The sequence below is a fragment of the Scatophagus argus genome, chromosome 7 (assembly GCF_020382885.2).
Source record: "Scatophagus argus isolate fScaArg1 chromosome 7, fScaArg1.pri, whole genome shotgun sequence".
Classification (NCBI taxonomy): Eukaryota; Metazoa; Chordata; class Actinopteri; family Scatophagidae; genus Scatophagus; species Scatophagus argus.
Window position 1 is genome coordinate 14,813,869 of NC_058499.1, and position 21,438 is coordinate 14,835,306.

General features: G+C 40.7%; 1 protein-coding gene across 11 annotated transcripts in view; it reads right to left on the reverse strand.

Moving 5' to 3' along the window:
• Positions 1–21,438, reverse strand: part of LOC124062071 (membrane-associated guanylate kinase, WW and PDZ domain-containing protein 2-like) — a 76,018-nt gene that overhangs the window by 25,849 nt on the left and 28,731 nt on the right. For all 11 annotated transcript variants that reach the window (XM_046394539.1, XM_046394538.1, XM_046394537.1 and 8 more), the window contains 4 exons: positions 15,193–15,312; positions 11,188–11,412; positions 9,263–9,491; positions 8,510–8,589 (listed from right to left, as the gene is read on the reverse strand). In XM_046394539.1, coding sequence (XP_046250495.1) covers positions 8,510–8,589; positions 9,263–9,491; positions 11,188–11,412; positions 15,193–15,312 — 654 coding nt within the window. The remainder of the gene's footprint in view (positions 1–8,509; positions 8,590–9,262; positions 9,492–11,187; positions 11,413–15,192; positions 15,313–21,438) is intronic.

The following is a 21,438-nucleotide window of genomic DNA, read 5'->3' on the forward strand; positions in this document are numbered from 1 at the left end:
CTATTCATCTGTTTCACCACTCCAAACTTTTTATAGACAAACACAATATATAGTGCACTATAATAAGCTCCCTCTGCTGGTGTATGTAAAATTCAGGATGCTTTAGTTTTCAGCATTCATGTTCAGCTTTTCACTTGGGCGCAAGGAACACAACAAGGGTATTGACCTTGCGCTATAAGGCTCAGCTTATGTTCAAATACACACACACATACACCAACAGTAACAGTCCATCATCATCAAGCCGTTCCCCACCCACGCAAACCTGAACTAGAAACAGAGCGCTTCAGATTAGCATTCAGCAGCAAGAATTCTTGTAAGGTTTATCTTCCTTCCTCATTTCAATTCATCCTCATGTCTTGTATTAGAGAGTCTAATTCATGAAATTCATGACTGCGTCCGCAAGTGGGTTTTTTCACAGGGCGAGAAAAAAAAGCAAACATGACGAATGGTGAAGAATGCTAATTTCATACGAATTAACACAGATGACAAATAAGCGTAGTTTGATGCTGACCTCACACTAAGAAAAAAACACACACTCACACACATTCACATAATGCACATAGACACATATGAGCTGACAACCTTGGCAGTAGAAGAGGAAGTGAGGAGAATAAAATAAGTGAGACAAAGTGGATATAAAGTGTCAGAGGATGTGTTCTGATTTGTGTGGAAAGGTGTGTACTGGTCACACATAGGAAAGGGAATTACAGCAAATTCCTAACCAGACTTGATATAACATGTAACATCTTTACAAAAAAAATCTAAAAACAATTTGACCTTTGTTATATATTTTGTTGAACTATGTACTTACCTTATCACAAATGTTTCCAACTATATTCAAACCAAGAGGAAAACGTAATTTAATCATGGTGGCGGTGTGTTTCAAACGGTCGCCTAGGAATGTAACTACGTGAATACGTTTGGTCAGGAATGTAACTAAATATAATGTGAATAAAACTTCAAAACATCTCATCTCAACTCATCCATGGAGCCAACAACCCCAAGCCATGCCACTAACAGTCGCCTTTTCTTTTTTTTTTCCTGCTTGATGTACAACAACAGGAATGCCACACATTTTCAATAGGAGAAAGGTCTGTACCTGCACTCTTTCATGACTACGTCAGACTGTTGTAACAGTGCAGAATGTGGCTCAGTATTGTGTACAGACGACATCCCTGAAAAAGACGTTTGGATGACGGCATTTGTTGCATCTGTACATACCTTTCAGCATTAATGGTGCGTTCACAGATGTGCAAGTAACCCATGCCATGGGCACTAACACCCCCATAACATCACAGATGTTGACTTTTTGAACTTTGTGCTGCAAACAATCTGGATGGTCCTCCGTTGAGCCTGGAGGACATGACGCTCATAATTTAACAAAACAATCTGAAATGTGGTGGACAGACCGCAGCACACTGTTTGACTTAGTGTCAGTCCATCTCATGTGAGCTCAAGAAGTTGACAGCATTTCTGAATAGTGTCGATGCTTTCACTTCGGATGGTAGAGTCTTGACTTGCAACTGTTGCATCAGTGATTAACCCATGCAGTAATACCCTTTAATCAGCCATATGGTCTTTTAATGCAGTGCTGCTTGAGGAACCAAAGGTCACAAACATTCATTGTTAGTTCTTGGCCTTGCCATTTAAGTGTTTCTGGATTCTCTGAACCATTTGATGACATTATGGATTGTAGATGTTGAAATGCCTAAATTCCTTGCACCCCTGCATTGAAAAACATTCTTAAATGAATGGACTATTTGTCCTCAGTTCTTCACAAAGCAGTGAGCCTCACAGGTATGCTTGTGAATGACTGAATCTTTCAGGGATGTTCCATTCATACCTAATCATGACAACATCTTCTACCAGTTATCCTGTTTACCTGTTGAATGTTTCAAACAGGTGTTATTGAGGAATCCACAACTTTAGTAGCAGACTTTAGTTGTTTAGTTGTCACAAGTTGTTTGAAACATGTCACTGGCATCAAATTCAGAATAAACACAGCAAGGTGATGAGGTACAACATTAAATATATTGTCTTCGTATTGTATTAAGCTGAATATATGTTGTTAATGATTTGCAAATCATTGCAACACATTTTGTTTATGTTTTATGCAGCAAACCTGCATTGGCAAAAGTACAGAAAATATTTCAATAATACCCATGCCAAAACACTACCCTATATGCTAAAGTTTGGATATTCACACACACACACACACACACACACACACACACACAAATCCCCAGCTCTATTATTTTTACAATTATTTGGTCTGTGTGACACTGATACTGTGGCATCATCCCCTCACGCCGTAATGTAATTATGAACAGAGTTGTGATCTTGATGTCAATAATCCGTGTGTGAATGTGTGTGTCTGAGTGTGTGTCCTGGCTGCTGAGCAAGCTGACTGTGCAGCCCAAGGTGAGAGGAGTGCACTCCGCAATTATCACTGCTCTGCTTTACTGTTTGCTCAAACTGCCTGCACTGCACTGCCATTGCCTCAGACGACCCTTCTCATCACTGAGGCAGAAAAGTCAGATGGATTCACACTTCAAACCACCTTAAATTCCCTCCCATCCTGTCCATGAGCCACCTTAAATGTCAGCCTAACTCAGCCACTAGTCGCTTGCCCTCCCCCTAAAGTGAAAGGGAGACAGTTTCCATGGAAACCACCAGTGGAAGTGTGTTTTTTTTCCTCGCCTGAGCTGAGGGCTCTGTCTTGTCTCTATTTCCTGCTGCTGAAATACAGCGAGAAAGAGAGAGTGTTTGTGTGTGTGTTCTGATGCATTCATATGAGTCTATATTTGCAGTTGCGTCCGTTAGACGGCTGAACTGTGCTTTTTTGTGCCTGAATGAGTGAAACCATCATCCTTTTTGACACTATATGAAACACCTCATTATGTGTCTGTGTATAGTATGAACACTGAGGGGATTGCTTGTGTGTCTGGGTGCTTGTTTATGTGTATTTGTACTGGTGTCTGTCTTGATATGAAGTCTAATTGTGATTCCTCTGCATTAGATGACTCATCTTGCCTCTCACACAAAGTCTCTCTGACCAACAGGCAGCCAGGAATGGATACAATGAACTCATCTGACTCATGGAAAAACATAATTAACCATTAGCTCAAGAAAAAACTCAAATAAAAATTTTTTTTTTTTGAAAAATAAATAAATAAATAAAATAAAAATGAAAAAACAAAACCTAAAGCTCATATTTATTTAGGGCTGCAAGGCTTCAAGTAATTTCATCACAAATTCCTCTTACAGTTATTTTCTCAATGAAATGATAAATCATTTGGCATAAGATGTCAGAAAAAAGTGGAAAAAAGGGCCATCAAATTTTCCCAAATCTCAAGATGACATATTTAAATTTCAGCAGAGGCTGTAGGAGCCAGCACGTTCACAATGACAATACTAATATGCTAATGCTCAGCAGATGTAACATTTACCATTTTTCACCATAGTTTAGCATAGTAGTATGAGGACATTTGATTATTAGCTATACACAAAGTACAACTGAGGCTAATTAGAACGTCATTAATTTATTAGATTAATTGTTCTTATAATAAAATGTTGTTGCTGGATCAGGGATGGGTAACTTTATTTTTCCCAGAGGACCATGCTGTCAACATCAAGCAAGTAATGGGCCACAAAGAGCTGAGCTGTTTATTATAGCAAACTGGGATGTTTTGGAGCTGACCTTTGTTGTCTGGACACAGTATGCCAGCTGACTCTACCATTCAGTCCTTCAAAAAATCCACCATCAAACAAAAGCTCACTCTGTTTCACAAGCCTGTATGACAGCATGTAGCTAACTTTTTTGGGTGATTCTTGGATGGCCGACTGCTTTGTAAAAATATTCTTCCTGGCAAATTGGATCACAGTTTCAGGGTTTTTTCTTCTCTTTCCCATCATGAGGAGCGTACGGCATACTTGGCATAGTTGGTTGAGAAATGTCTCTTGATAATGTTTTGCTTGAACACCACAATGCTCTCTTGGCACATCAAACATACTGCCTTTGAATAGATACTTGTAACGAAATATTTAGATGCCCACTCTCGCTTAAAACACAATACTCGGAGTCACTTTGTCTCTTTTTTGAAGCATTCATCCAAACTAAACAGCAATTTATTCACCTGACATTCATTAACATAATGTTGTCTCCTTGATGGTTGGGGAGTATTTAATTTTTCTTTGAGGACGTTGAAGACCGTATTTTGCACATGTATGCTAGAAGAAAAGAACATCATCAGCGGCTCGGCTGTTCAAAATCAACAGCTCAAATTATATGACGCAATGCAACGTTTGCATTGTCATATCAACATAAACTGTGTAGGTTTTGTGTCTCAACATAGGATGCATAGGGTGGAAAAAAAAGCTTTGTGTGCATCTTTGTGAAATAAGAGCTATAGAAACAAAAAGAGAAAAAGAGAACTGAAATGTGGAAGTAAGACGGTGAGAACAACTGAAACAGTGGTTCAGGTCCAGACAGGACTGTGTAATAACAGTGATGTAACTCAGAGGTAACCTTCAAGCACAAGTCCATCCCTGTCTGACAGTGGATGCATGTGCTTCAACTCTCATCATATGCATCTCTCTCTCCATCTCTGTTTATCTATTTCTTGCTTCTTGCTCTTCTCAAGGAGAAACACTGGCAGGGCACCCCTGTATCATGATCATTATTCCCTCTAACTCCACCATTTCTTATATTCGTTCTTCTTGTCGCTTCTTATTTCTTGATTCTCTGTATTCCATATTTCTCTTGCCGCAGACGGGGCTTCAACATTGTGTCACTGGGCTCAGTGAGAATTCCTGCCTCTAAATGAGCAGGAGCAGCATATTTTCTTTAACAGCGCTGAGATTATTTTGAAACTGGCATTCAGATTGAGCACGTATCAAAGCAAGAATTGCAACCAACACTTGCCATGATTTGAAGCTTGTCTCCCTCTGTATTCGCTTCTTCTGAGCGAGAGAGAAGCGTTACATAACAAAAGACTTGCCTGACAAAAAGACTGCAAGCGAACCAGATCTATGGTGACGAGTCTTTGAACTCTGGGAGTCAGCATCAGCATATAGATACAACACAATGCACACAAAAGTTGCACATTTGCGCAAACACGTCAACAAAAAACAAGCGTCTCCTGAAATTCACCCAAAATGCAGCCAGGGGGTAGGGTGGGGGGATAGTGAATGAGGATATGAAATGTTAAAGGAAGTGGAGCAAAAAGACCATACATGCTTGAGATGGAAGCAACGGATGGGGAATAAGAAGAGGGAGGACGCAAAAACAGCACTGATCAAAGTATGTCTGAATGTCTGTCTCCTTCCTATCTGTGGGACTCAAATACTTCAGGCAGATGGGCAGTAAAAAAAAAACAGCAAAACTGCTGTTCCCTTCCCACATTTATTGTTTATTCACTCTCCTAGCAAAATTTGACATCCTTGCTTCCATGCAAGGACACGTAGTTTTCATCATTCTAAAACCTTCTTTACATTAGGGAGCAAAAATGGAAAACTGGCTTTAAATAATCACTCGATGTACTGCAAAAAGTGTAAACATTAGAAAAGAGGCAGTGCAGCACCTAAGAAAGAGCTATAGCAGACTGTGATCATTAAAAGAAATCGCTAACAGAGTGAATAATGCAATGAGCAGCATGCTGGGTTATATCATTCTGTCATCCATGTGGCTGCTGAACTTGTAATAGAGAAAAAGAACATTTCCTGTCTCTACTAAAGCTGTTTCTCGAAGGCATCAATTCAAAGGTACTGCGAGAGGATGTGATGTGTCATCCAGGACCTTCACAAACGATTTGCTAACAGCCTTTGATTCAAAATCCTCTGCCGGTGGTGATAGCTTAAGAATTAACTTCCTCTAACTGCTGCTTTCCCAAAGATAGAAGGGGGCAGATCAGAACAGAAAAACAACTTCACACAGCAAATAAAACTCCAGACAAATGGACAGAGAAGAAGACAGAGGCGAAGGGCAGTAAATGGATATACATAAACTTTTCATAAACATGGCTCATGTATCTACTTCCTTTTCCTCTTACGGGACTGACTTTTGATAAGGCCAACTGTACAATACAGGTGTTGTCTTTGACATATCTCACTGTCCTCAGACAGGAAGACTAGACTTATTTCGATTTCTAAATTGCTAACTAGATAATTAAGGTGAATTACTTTTTTAAATCTGCAACTTACAGGCTCTGTTCAAAACCCTTAATTCACATATTGATATTTGTAATAACACAAACCTGATCTTGACACACGGACATATGTCTATACAGCGGTGAATATGACAGGAACTAAGGAAAAAGTTTTCCTGTTATTTAATAAATATTTCTGGTTGTAATCACCCTTTAATGAACACTGAGGCCAAGACCCTTCTGGTATAAATGTCTGTCCTTCACCAAGACCACTCTGGTACTGTTTTAAAAACTATAAATGCAGAAGTGATCACAGACAGAAGCTGAAAAAACAGGAAGCTGTTGCATTAATTAAATCAAAAAATAAGTGATCACAGAGCGCCACAGACGACAGAAACTTGGCGCCTGAGCATCGCTGACTTTGGTGAAACCCAATCTTTGCTCTGCCAAGACGAAGCTGAAGTGCGTTGGTCATGTTTGTGAAAAGGGCCTGTGAATTGACAACAGTACTGTGTGTGTCTGTCTGTGTGTGAGTGTGTGTCTGTACTGAGAGTTTGTGTTTGTGTAGAGCTGAACAGTGTTATTAGAATTCTTGTCACAGTTCGACCCTTTACTAGGCAGAGGAAGAGAAGGAGAGATGGAGAATGAAGGTAGGAGAGAAAAGGCGAGAGAGAGGAGGAAAATTGAAAAGAGGCAGATTGAAAGGGGGGAGAGAGAGAGGGAGACATGAGGTGAAAGAGTGCAGAGGAGAGAATAGAGGATGGAAAGAATTGAAGAGATGGAGAACAGGGGAGAGGTAGAGAAGGTATCGATTCAGATCTCGCTCTGGTGAATCACATCACAAACTAATCGCTGACCAACGGCTGTGACAGCATCAGGGATGTGAGATCGCCTCAGTGTTATACATCTGATCACAGTGAACCAGCACTGGAAACTTTACTTCATCTACATGACTGACATCAGCACTGGACTAGATGCGAGTACACCGCCGTTAAACCATTAAACCAATTAACAACCCCCCACACGCGCTTCACCTTATTCAATTTGAAACAAAGCTTTAAAGACAAGACAGGTTTGCAAATCCTAAGCCTGACATAGCCTGTCCAAGAACTATTAAAAACACATAAATGAGTCATTCAGTCCCACATACACCATCTCACTGCTGTAAAGACTAACTAAAGCAAGTTTAGAGGGCCTCAAGATGAATCTGATTTTTAATATACAAAATAGCCTGTGAATATTCTCATTCATCCAGGTCATGGTTATCTCAAGGAAATTCAATCGAATGCAACTGGACTTAGTTATTTGTTATTATACAAAATAGCATATTTCTCAGAAGAGCATGTGACCTTGTCAACAACAAAAAAAGAAGTTGTGAACTAGTGTACCAGAGAACCAAAGGGGCTCTGGAAAGCAGTACCAAATAAATGCAGTATTTTCTCCAGCTTGAGTAACATTTGATAAAAAATAATGCCAAGCTGTTTATGGAAATGAAACCACACATTTATAATTTAATTTTTATTTTTAAACTACATCTTTAACAGGACAAACGGGCCTATAGTTTAACTGTACAGACCGAGCAGGAAAGTCAAAACACTGAGACACAGAATAGACACTTTCGATTTGGGTCTTTTTATGGGATCTGTTAAAAACTGGACAGACAATTAATGTCAGCCATATCCTTAAATATAACAGTTTTGTTCTCGGGTGATGAAGTCAAACAGTTATAGCTATAGCTTTTTAAAAAAGCTGTAACAACTAACATTTTGACATGCAACATGTCTTCAGAGTAAGAAGAGGTTGTGTCAATATATGTTTAAACTGTATGCACCCAACTAGAGGATGGATGTTGGCCAGGGTTTGTTTTGTATATGTTGCTATTTTTTAGTAACATTTTACTCTGATTGACTAATTTCAATCAGTTACTAATGCAGATATTTAATTATGAACCACAAAAAAGGATATTGGATGAAACGATTACATTCCTCTCTGCACATTCCGCCAATTCTCTGCTAATAATCACTTCTCAACAACACATCTAAAAAGGTAAATTTAATTGTCAAGTTTATTCTTTCTGGATTTCAAAACTCCACTTTACATGAGCCCACTGCTCCCTAACCTGGCAGAGAACAGGGAGACCAACAGCAGACTAACAAACGCCTCTAACGACAGACTATGTTTTGTGCTCTTTTTGTCAAGGAAGGAAAACACTCTGCAACAGTAAGCGGGGAACAGACAACACAAGCACCCATAGAGCAGGAAATGCAGAAGACACACTACAAAGATGAGGTTGACTCAGACAATCAGAAACAAAAGCTTACAAAACAACAGGGCAAACAGTTAAACAGGTCGTTCAGACTCACCGTCCTCCCTGCATTCTTCTGGTGGCTTCGCTTTCTTTGCAAGTCGAGGATCCAGCCATGATGTAGTTTTGGTGTTGTGACTGGAGGAAAAGAAAGAGACGTGAAACATGAAGGCAATAAGGAGAGGAAAGGGTCAAACAGAGGTCAGGGAGAGAATGACAGAGAGGATAAGAGCGAGAAATGAGTGCAAAGTGATACTAATGACCTGTATGTAACAATGTGTGTGTGTGTGTGTGTGTGTGTGTGTGTGTGTGTGTGTGTGTGTGTGTGTGTGTGTGTGTGTGGGTGTGTGGGTGAGTGCGTGGGTGGGTGGGTGGGCAGGGGCAAAGAGAAACTGGGATTTCTAAGGTAAACTAAATGTCCATTAATACACTAATTAGCCCTTAGCCACTAATTAGTAAGGGTCAGTAGAAAGGGCAAAGGCTTGCGTGTGTGCGTGTGTGTGTGTGTGTGTGTGTGTGTGTCTGCTTAGCAGCATTCAGTTCCATCAACTATTTAACACAAAGCCCAGTGCTATAAAGTTTACATACGCAGCCAAACACTGAACTATGTTTTTTAAAGTAGCTTCACTCTGTGAGATGCATTAGATTGGCTCTGGATTTAAGTATTTTTATTTTTAAACATAAGAGGGTTCATTATTTTTTTAAATATTAAACCACCTATAACAGCTGCAGACTGTCTTGGAGAGTGAAATCATTTCTTTTTCTTTTAAAGATCTCAAAACAGATTTATTTAGGATCTTTTTGTTCTCACTCGATGAAGTAGACCTCCCCCTTCTCGGTGTAGGCCATCTCCCAGTTGTCGGGCAGTGGACCCAGCTCCTCCTCATCCACGTCTGGAACTTTGGCAGGGGATTCAGAGGAAGATTTTGGAGCTTCCTCTCCTTCAGTGGGGGGCTCGGTGGAGGCTGGGGCCTGGATGGACGCTTCAGCAGCAACCTCCCCAGAGGCATCTGTGCTCTTGTCCTCATGTTCACTGGACTCTGTGGAGTGTATACACACACACACACACACACACACACACACACACACACACACACACACACACACACACACACAGTTATTCTCACATACACTTTGTGTGCACATGCAGACCTGGATGCACACTACACACGCCATGCATGATGAGTCAGAGCGGAGCCACTGCAGAGCTATGAACCCCCAGGAGGGAGGGTGAGAGAGAGAGAGAGGGAGAGAGAGAGAAAGAGAGAGAGAGGAGGGGGGGGGGAGAGATGGGGTTTGAGGACAATGAGCATGAGAAGAAAACAACATGGGGATGTCAGAAATGGAGAAACAGGGAAAGACAGAGACTTCAGGGGTCAGAGACTAAGTCAGAAAATACAAGGAAAATACAAGAAAAGGTTTTAAAGTGAGGGGAAAAGCTGGTGGCATCTAAGTCAGCGGGTGCTGAGCATGTGACAGAGAAGAGGAACATCAAACTATGTAATCCCTGAATATTACTGTTGGAACTTCTAATATAATGTAGGTCCAACAAAATCAGTAAGACAAAAAAGACAAGAAATTTAAACAAGGATCAAATTATAATATAATATCAGCTTGTAACAACTCTTATAGAAGAAATATGAAGAAGAAAGTAAATGTTTGGTCACAGTCCTTACTGAGACTATGAGTCCATACCTTTATTCACACACACTAAAAATGGTCCCCAAATAGCACTCAGCTGTTCACCAGAGTCAGTTCTATAGATAATTCTTTTACAGGTGAAGTTAGGAAGTCATTTTGTCCTGAAACTTCTCATTCTTGATGTTGGTCTTTTCATGTGGGATCATAAGATAAGATAGGCCTTTATTAGTCCAGCACCGGGGAAATTCACGTGTTAATTATCGAGATTTGTAGTCTTGTTAATAGGGCACACATGACAGCGAGGGAATAAAGCAGAAAAAATATGACATGCTGAGACAACACAGACTACAAAGACAGATGGGAGAAAGAAGAAGAGAGGGCAGAAGGGACAGCACCACAGAGACTAAGAAAAAAGCAAGAGAGGTCAGAAGGAAGAGGGTGGTGGAGGAGAGAAAAAAGGGGGGGAGAGTTGGGATATTAATAGAAACAAGGACAAAGGCCAGTGGCGGGAGAGCAAAGACAGCAGGAGAGACAGCGAAATGAGAGGACAGGGAGACAGGAGCTGAAGCCAACATGACTCTATGGCCAATGATACTAGTGGAGACATTACGGGGCCCTTGTGTATTCTGTTATATAAGGTTATTGAGAACCTTTGCAGTTCACACTCATGCCAGCAGAGTCTGTTAACATCTATAACGACTGGTCAGGGTACAGTTTGCTGTCAGATTTGTAGACATCTGCATGGGCTGGACTTCAAGAAAGTGCAGACACAAAGCTGAACTACAAGAGAGACGAGACTCTTGATTTATCTGTTAGAGACAATAAAAAGAAAAGGTAACAACTGCTATAACAGACTTGTTTGTCTGGTTATTTCCTCAATCATACGAGTGAGACAGCATTAAATAACCCAGGGGACAGCACAGGCCTTCATACATTTTCCCATCACCTAAATATAACGTTAGAAAATTTCATCATGGTCACGGCACTTGTGAAGTAGACCGTGCTTGAATCTAATTTCAGTCACAAGTAGATGGAAAATGTGCTAGAAAACATCAAAACAGGAATTTGATGTTTTTTTTCTGTCATCTACAGTACCTGGTGTAATGGCCACCCCGTTGCCATTGACAACCGGGCTCTCCTCTTCCTCCTCCTCGGGCGGCTCCAGGCTGGCGCGCTGCTCCATGTTGCTGACTGACTGGTTCCTCTTCCTCTTGCCCTGGGCGCTGGGCCGGGCTCCAGGCAGCAAGGCCTCACTTACATTCAGAGGAGGTGCTGCAGGAGACGGCTCTGCTGGAGGTTTCGGTGTGCCGTAAAAGTTATCTGAGGGCAGAGAGGCACAGCGGCATTTGCGTTAGAGGCCACATGTATGACTAAAGAGGGCTCTCAGGTGATGTAACATGCCGTCTAGCAGGCAGAGTGGAGCTTTATTGCTCGTGAAAAAAGATGACTACCACTGAAAATGTAAAACTTTTGGCTGTGTAAAACTATATGGCTGTGTGGTCTGTCTGCATGTCTGCATTAAAACATAAACTGACCCAAACTGGATCCAAAATTACTTTGTTGTTATTTTTTGTTTTAAAATATAACAACAACAAATGCTGTAATGATATGAACTATAAAAAGTAAAGTGGCCTATTTCCACATTAAAAATTCCTCAATTACCCTTTCTGATCCCACCTAAACAAAAATGTGGAATCAAGAGTTAAACAACATACAAAGTGGTGTTCTAATAAAAAGGGGGGAAAAGATTAAAAAATATCAAGATCCTATTGAGAACAGTAGGGAGCACAAGCACCCATGCGGGAGTCCATGTCCTTACTGTGCTTCTACCTGATCATTTCATGTATAATATATATGTCAGCCATCCAGGAATTTTGCTCTTAATTTACTACCCAGTAATTACTGAGGCTGGGCCTAGCTCTTCAATGAGTGTAGAAAAACATATGAAAATATAACAGGCAGGATACAAAATTCAAAGCTTTGATATCCACAATATTATCGCTGTTAGTCACTCATCTGCCCTCCACATCTTTCGCAAACTACAGCATTTAACTTGGCTCCAGGTTATATATCAGGTTCAGACCTTCAACTCTGCCTCAGTGCAGGTTTCAATTTGGCATACGTGTTGGGTCAGTGTAAATCAGAATCAGAAACACTTTACTGATCGCTGGGGGGAAACTGTGTGACTAAGAATAAAAGAAGTAAGGGTTAAAAGGTCCAAATTTAGATACATTTATGACAGGACATACTAACACGTGAACAACCATGTTGCTGACATTCACGGAGTTAACCATTATTACTTTGCGTGCCTTTACAAAATCTCTGTTGAGGATAAAACGTTAAATGGAAGCAGCACATCAGCAAACTGGCAAAAGTGTTGAACTACCTTTTGTTGTATTGTTGATTTTCTGTAATTTCCCATCCTGGGATCAATAAAGTATATCTATCTATCTATCCATTTAGAAAAAGAAAACTGAGTCACAATGTGCTTTGGGTTTTGTTTTAATCAATAGATCCACATTGCGGCACAGACACAGTCTCACTTTCAATGTACTTTTTGGGCTGAATGCAACTTTTACAGTGCTGCCATGTTAAATTAGACGACTCACTCGTTTGTTTGCTCTCAAAGGCCAAACCAGCTGTCTGTTCATCTTAATTAAGCTGACTCTTCCAAAATTACAATTGTTGCTTTGGACAGATGTGGGACAATGTGTTTCGAGAGACACATTAGTCATAATGACATGTTGATTACAGCTTGGGTTTTTATTAATAACCAATTGAATCCTCAATAGCAGACGAGTTGGGGGAGATTTTAGCTTCTCCATGAATAATAACCGACAACTGATAAATAACTAAACAGCATAAATTCTAAATATAAATACAGTACTCTAAATACGTCTCAAAGGAGATGGTGTCCCTTCTTGAGATAAATGAGTGTTTTAGGCCTTAACAAAACCCTGTCGCTGTGATTTCCCTGCTTAATGAAGCGCATAAACCCATCTTGGAACATAATGATAATGTGCTTTTGGGGTACAACTACAGAGCCAGAGGACAATATATGTTGCCATTAACTGTGTGTTGTCTACAGTTATGGCATTCAGCAATTTGTTTACAGTATAGCTTATATGTAGTATTTCTATAAATAGCCCTCTTACACGACACAAAATATGATACTGTTTGATAGAATGCAAAAGATAATGCCTGTGTGGATTTGATTAGCAACAACAGGAACAATTTCATGATAAAATGGTCACCAAAACTGTACAGAACCACGGGATCTGTACAAATGCAACCTCAGCTGCGTCATTCCGCCCATGTTGGTGTTTGGAGGCGCAACAGCAAGAATAGCAGCACAACATAAAAATAGCACTGGGTGTCTGACATTCCACACCCACTGTAATATAATGGTACTGCTGTTTGGGAAAAAAAAAGGCAAATGACAGAACTTAAGTACAGTACAGTGAAAAGAAAAGTACAATACATGAAGGCCCTTGGGGTATGTAAATGAAGACTGAAACATCCTCAAAATCTCAAAAATATAGTTCTGTCTTTATGACTGACACCGAAGCTTCTGTGATTTCATTGCTTTCTAAAATTTCATCACCGTTCTAAATATATTCATTAAACAATAATAAAATTTCAGACACTGTCACTGTCTGGGAAACATATTCAGTGATTATACATTGAGTGTGAGTGAGAAGCAGAGATGTTTTCTTTTATTTACCCTCAAAGTGATGAGGAGTGGGGGGGGTCACAATGAGGAAACACAGAGAGAGGACAGGGGCAATGGGAAGAGCACAACCGTTCTGAAGCAGTGAAGAGGGAAGGAGGCAGTAACAAAGGACAAAAGGAGGCTCAGCAGTTAAGAGCCCACAGACATCAGTTTACTTTCATCCAAGCAGGAGGTGGATAGATATTATGAAAGGTTATATCACAGACACCACTTCTTCAGTAAGTACACTTATGCTGCTACCCACCAAAGATTTATCATGTTGTGACAATATATATATATACAGTATATATATATATACACAATAAAAATCTGCACACACGGGCACGTGTAAACAAAGACACAAATATGAAACTGCACAGGCAGCGAGCGCCCACCTTGTGAAAGCTTAAGGAAAACCTGAAGAGATGCTCTGCAGAACATAAGGCATACTGAGATAAGTTTAGTCCAGGGTTCCTCCTTATGCACCACACAGGTTTTAAAAATGCAATGTTCCCCCAATCCGGAATGCTTCTGGTTTTGCCTGAAGGTATCTTGGCTTCATGCACAGTTGTGACTCATGTACATCACCATATACATAAGCTTTCATGTGCACCAAGCCTTGCGCACACTTGCACACAAAAGCACCACTATTATCTTGAAGAGTTTCTTGATGATACTCATGCCTTCTTCACTGCCTTCTAAATCTCTCTTGGCTCCTTTCGCTCTCATTCTTCCTTCTCCTCTCTGTTATTTAAATGTGCATTACAAAGTTGCAGCACCTCCAGTGCAGCCACCCAAAAAGAGACAACTTTCCCCAGTGGGCATAAGTAAGCACTGCATTAAGGGAAACATACACTGTAAACACGCAAAGACACACAATTATGACGAGCACATGTAAAAAGGAACACACACGCATGCATTCACACATAATTTGTGAGTGTATTCAGCCGCACATGCTCACAAAAATTGCTACTGGGCAAATGAACCAGCAAATCCCCCATCTGTAGATGTATCCCTGACAGTGTAGCAAAGCAGATGCACAGACTTGACATGACTTGGAAATGGCATTCATCCAGCTGACACACACAAACCCACACAGAAGTAGTCAACCAGCCGTTCAAAAACCACCAGAGGAAGCTGTAATACATGACTCGGTGCATTAAGACTCATTTTGTTTACTTAATCTGTGTGTAAGAGCATCCCCTGACACACCTGATCCATCAAGTAAAGATATCCACACAGTAGCACAAGACGGCAGATTAAATTTAAAAATAGTTAAATAGGTCTACTGAAACATATGCTCCCATTTTTACTCCCCAAGCACCTGTGCTTGTCTCACAGATACATAATGTTTCCTGCACAGCGGCCACAGCACACCCAACACTCACCTTCATAGGTTCCACTCTCTAGCAGGGCTCCACTTTGCTCCAGTTCCATAAAACGCTCCACACTTACAAAGTTGTAGTCCACCCCCGGCACCTCCCCTTCCTTAGGCTGCCTGGTAGTACCTGCAGAGAAAGAGAGAGAGGGAGAGAGAGAGCGAGAGATAGAGAAAGAGGGGGAGGGAGGGAGGGAGAGGAAGAGAAAGAGAATCAAGGAAGAGGTCATCAGAGCCAAATAGGGCACTCGAGAAGAAAAGGCAGGAAGGCAGAGAAAGAAAGAGCCCAAAAAAGGGGCTGGAAAAAAAAGAAAGAAGGATGGCAGATTGGAGGCTACAAAGTGTATCAGAGGAAGTGGGAGGGGAAAGGAAATGGAACAGAAGAGGCTGAGTGAGGAGTCATCACTTGTGATAGCCAAATCCATTCACACGATTGTGTGTGAGTGACAGTGAGAGACAGAGTGAGAGAGAGAGAGCCAAAAAGAGAAGGCAAAGCATGCTCAAACAGCAAACCGCCATCATTCAGTCGATCAATACGCCACTTTTACCAAGCATAACTCAAACCTCTTTACACAGCACATAATACAGTGCCGATTGGATTATTGTCGAAACAGCAGGAATGCAGAGGCACCACATTACCATGAAGCAATTAGAGCCTTCCTACATCAACGCTCTAGAGATCTCCATCAGTGCTGCAGCATCGAGGCTCGGCTGCATGATGGCAGCGATGGGAGTTTCGAGTTTAATGAGGTGCTGTGTTTGTGTCTCTGCCAAGTGGACTTCCAGCTTAGGCTCAGTAAAGTCTGATGATGTTGATTCCTGCTCTCCATTGACTATGCTTGGAAACGGTCATTGGCCGAGCACGGAGAGGGAGTCCACTCTGAGAGCTTTTCCCACGACTCACGTGGTAAAAGCTAAGTCAGATTGATCTGGCTGTGCCTTCAACCAGAATTGACATCATGGATGGTCGTTTGCCAGAATTGCCAGAATGTGAGATGTGGCTGAAGTGTAAGATTTGTGCTCCCACGGTCCAACAGCACCAGTCTGAAAAAGCAATCAGCTGTTCAGACAAGGAGGGTCAAAAAGTGGAAGAGCTGTTTACCCTTTCATGCTGTGCAGGATCCTCAAACTCTCCCCCTAATTATTAGAGCTCTATTGATTGTCTGTCACCACTGCTGTAGTGAAATCCACTGAGCATTCCCTACTGTATTCACTTCACCACCAGTAGCAGACACGACAACTTCGCAATAACTAATAAGCACAGAAGTGATACCAGACCATCAGACACCTACAGTCTGTCTATAAGGCTGCACAACACTGACACTGTCCACACTGTGTACACAGTGTGTTTGCGAGCACTAATCCGTCTGTGTGTGTCTACATGTGTGTACTCCACTGTGTGTTGTTCTTTGTGACTCTAAATGGTGGCAAAATGCCCACTGTGCCAACAATAATGCTAGCATCCGAGGTGATTGCAGCTCAGTAGGACATGGTAAATCCTCAACACTACAGGTATGTGTGAGTGTCTGTGTGTGTGTGCATGTGCATGTGCATGTGTGTGTGTGTGTGTGTGTGTCTGTGTGTGCATGTGTGTTTCAAGTGTGCACCACCATCCACATTGTGCAACAGTTCAATTTAACACTTCCAAAACTGAGCACTGAGAATCACTTGGCTACATTACTTGATAAACAGATAACAACAGCGACTATACCGATAATTGATAAATCTTAGTGGTGGGTGATCTTGAGGGCGTCCACAAACTACTTTTAAGGCAACTCTCATAGATTGTAGTATTAACACCCGCTTACTTCTGTTTCCAAACACCACAGTATCAGCCACACAGAGACTTTACTTTGGTGGGCCACATAACAGACGCCAAAGCTGTTCTGTATCTGTTGATGCATTTTAGTGGCATATTTTAATTTATCTGACCAAAAGAACATCAGCAACAGACATTATTAACAATTTCGCACCACCCCTCCAGTCCAGTATTCTCTGGTATTACATCCAACAACCTCTCCTGTTTCACGTAAGCCTACATATGCTGTTGTTTTGTAAAAGCATGGAAGTGCACCCTCCCACAACAGTTACTGGGTTTTCTGCTTCTCTATATACATCTAGTATAAACACTTCATATACATCTAAACAAACAAAAAAATACATTCCAGACTACTGAAATGTAGTACTCCAGGGGTTTGGAACTGCATTACACAACACAGGTGATTGTATTACTGTGTCAACACCCTGCAAATATGGAAGTTGTTCACTTACTGAAAACCCAATACAACACCCATCGAAATACACTCCTACTATTGGGAAGGATAAATTGTGTTTCTTTTCCTTTTACTAGTGTCAGAAGTATTGATTTAACTATGATTAATTCCATACTTTCTGAGTTGATTGGTCACTTTTCTGACTCAAATTGTACAAAAATTTTATATTATAAGCTTAACAAAGATGTGTATTTTTAGCAGCTATTGTATCAGATAGGATATGTTCAGCCCCACAATACCATAGGATACACTTCTCCAGTCAAATGATACCTGCATTTGTTCATCCTTTTTGTACACAGATGTAGTAAAAATCAGATTTTGTATAATTTTGCTCACAGCCAATCACAGTCAGCATGCATTCCTTCAAATTAATGTGAGTTGTGATTGGACTGCAGCAGCTATACAGACGCTTTCAAAATGCATTCGTGTAAAAATGACTTGGATGTCGAGAAGCGGTGGTGGTATTTTATGCAGCTGAATGTTTCCATTCACATGATGGGTATCGAGTAAAGTACTCTACTGGTATCAGTATCACTTTAAGGGTAGTGGTGCTGTCATACTATAACCCCACTGCCTATCATATCCTTATATCCAAGAAATACCAAAGTGAAGAAGTTTCACAGACCAGCACAACGGGTCCCAATTCTATAATTTAAACAGCATGTTAAACAAAAAAAAATGATCTTGAACAGGAACATCCATCGAATGTATAGTGCTACTCTGAATACCGCAGAAGCTCAGCCAGCCAGCCAGGGCTAGTCGCCTTCCTGTGGGTACAACTATTGATCTATAAGATCAGTGAAATTATTCTACTGCCCACACCAGAGTAGGCAGAGCCTGCTGGAATACTGATGAACTGCCAATGGTTTTCTCCCACAGCTTCCTTCACTGGACACACAAACAGAACAGAGAGGCAGAGGGAGAGAGAGAGAGAGAGAGAGAGAGAGAGAGAGAGAGAGAGAGAGAGAGAGAGAGAGAGAGAGAGAGAGAGAGAGAGAGAGAGAGAGAGAGCATCTTGTTGGAACTGATCTGGGAATATTGATCGACTATCCGGCCTTGACATAGGCAGATAGTCCAACTGTTCCTCTCTTCTCCCTTCCTTCCCTTTCACACATTTCTAAATTCAGAGCGGTTTAGCACATTACCTGTTTTTCTTAGTCACTCATGGCTCTCACTCCTCCTTTCCCCTTAGCGACACCCACTAAATAATTGTGTAGACCTTGTTAATCAAAATGAACACTGTCTCCAGTAACATCCATACTCTGTCGTGTACTTCCCCAATCGCTACCTTTCACTCTCTCTTCATCTATATTTAACCTTACCAAGTTCCTTTTTCTTGCCCGCAAACCTCCAGGTAGACGCCGATTACAATAAAGATACAATCCATTTTTTATGGAGCCTCATGGATGGGAGCTGAAATGTCTGCAAATCAGTTTAGGGGTGTGTGATCTGACCAAATCATGATCTATTTAAATCACGAATCACCAACTAAATTGCAGTTTTTTCTCAACTTGCCCTGAAATGCCCTGTATACATATAGAGTGAACAAAAAGTTGACTAATTCTCTGTTTAAACTACTAAAACACAATATTGCGTTAATGATAAATGTTTTGTTGGTACAAGTTCCTCTTCTGTCCTGTTGCTAGCTATTACCCACATTGGCTTATTTGCAATACATCACCCAAGGAAGAGCCAAATTGAGTACTTTGTCCAATCAAATTTGGAAACATAAGAGGACATTAAACATAACTTGATACTAACTATCACAAGGATTACATGTGCTCCTAAAATGAAAAAACCTGGGTGCTTGCAAACAAAATTATGTTCAAGTAACAGAGTTTATTAACAAACAATTTATCACATACATATTTATACTATGCCTGCCTGTGTATGTTTAAAGGAATAAAAGATCTATAAATGAGTCAAATAAAAACAAATTTACAATTCTAGTATTCATCTTTCTTCAGCCTGCTTACAATTTATTTGTTTTGATTTGTTTTTAGTTAGTTTAGATAACTAAAAATTGCTTTGAAATCAAGTCTAACTAAACATTAGAGTTGCCTCAAAACAAGAGAGTTTTGTGTGTTACAAATATTGTAAGTGTTCCACATACACTGTTGATGCATGGTCTAATGTCTGATCGTAGCCCCATCAAAAACATGCTGCACACAGATATACGGGGGTTTGTACACAGCCGTACAAACTCCTGTTAAAATGGAGCTTTAATAAATAAGCTGAACAAAGCAGGACAAGCTGCACAGGTGCTCAAATTAAAATATGGCAAGAGACTGTACTGAGAGCATGCAGCAACGCTTCCCCTGAGCCAAAAGCACTGCTGCTCTTGACTATTGATTAGATGTCGTGCTCTCGCTAATAAAGGATAAAGTCGGATGTGAGCCAAAAATGGTCTTTGCATTGCAATCAGCTGATGTAGCCAAACCTCTTGGAGGTGACGCTGCAAGTAGGAGTATGAGCGTCAAACAGATTTATGGCTTAAATGACTTAAATCTATAATAGCACAAAAAAGCTTCGGTGCTGCCACTTTAGGTGTGAAGACATTCTCTGCCTCAGATCATGACGACCACAGAATATTTTCACGTTGGTGGGAGTGTGTGTGTGAGAGAGAAGAGAAAAGGAGAAGAGATTACGCAGTAACATAACAAGGAAATTCCATTTAGAGGAAAAGCTAAAATAGCTGATATACTGAAATAGCTCATCTGGCTGTCAGACTATAAGAGAACGAAGACCTTTGCTCAATAATAGAGTGGCAAGCAGAGAAAAACAGAGACAGACAGGAAACAGTGAGAGGGGAAAAAAGCATGATTGGTTAACCCCGTCATGCATCCACAGCAGCCTGCGAGTGACTATGAGAATGTTCACATGTTTTCATATGCATGTTTGTATAATTAGACAGGAAGTCACCAAGAGGGAGATGCAGGGCGGGGAGATTCAGAGCTAAAAATAGACCACCGACGGACTGATTATCATAATAAAGGGTGGGGGAAGGTGGTCAAATTATATGGTCCCAACGTGAGTATGTGTGGGAGCGAGGCAGCGAGGGTGAGGGGTACCACGCGTGTGTTACATATTACCGGTAGTAGTTAATACTTTAAACTGTAGACACAGAGCTATACATATCAGCAAGTCCTGTAGAGCAGGGGTTTTCATGTCCCAAAAGTCATCATCTGAATTTATTTCAAACTGAATGTTATTTATTGAAAGTGGATATAATAGTGGTAGTTAGAGTATTGTCATACAATTGAACTGGTTAATGTTTAGTTTAGGTTGGAAGAGTTTACATGCAGTGGCAACCATTTATCCATTACTTTTAGTAAAGGATTTTGAATGTTAAACCTTTAGTTTCAGCTGATCATTTAATCTGTACTGTTCAAAAGCTAACAAGCTTTCACTGAAAAATTATTTCGAGATGACTCAAAATGTGGATTGTTTGAGCTGCTCCATAATCTTCAAAAGTACCCCGTGGCAATAACAGTACCCCTTGGGGGTACAAGTACTCCTGGTAGTGAAGTACTGCTCTGGAATATTGAGATTCTTTGTTGAAAGTACAATTACCACCTTGCAGTTTATTTTGATGCCTATTGTATCAAAATAAACTTTACAATCAGCACAGCTGTGAAATATGGCCGCAATCTTCTTCACAAAATTCTTCAGTTCCTAAGTTATGGAGTTGAATAATGGCTAGAAAAGGGTTTTGAACATTACATGTCACAGTGATGGTGGCCTTTGAGCTTTTGGATATAAAATATCATCACTTTGTCATTTTACCCTATTAGACATTTATGTGGAAATTTGTCATAATTAGTGCATGAATTCTCGAGTTATGGGTAAAAATGTGCTCTGTGAGGTCACAATGACCTTTGACCTTTGCTCAGCAGAACGTAATCAGTTCATCCGTGTGTACAACTGGATTTTTGTGCTAAATGTGAAGAAATTCCCTCAAGGCGTTCCTGAGATAACACATT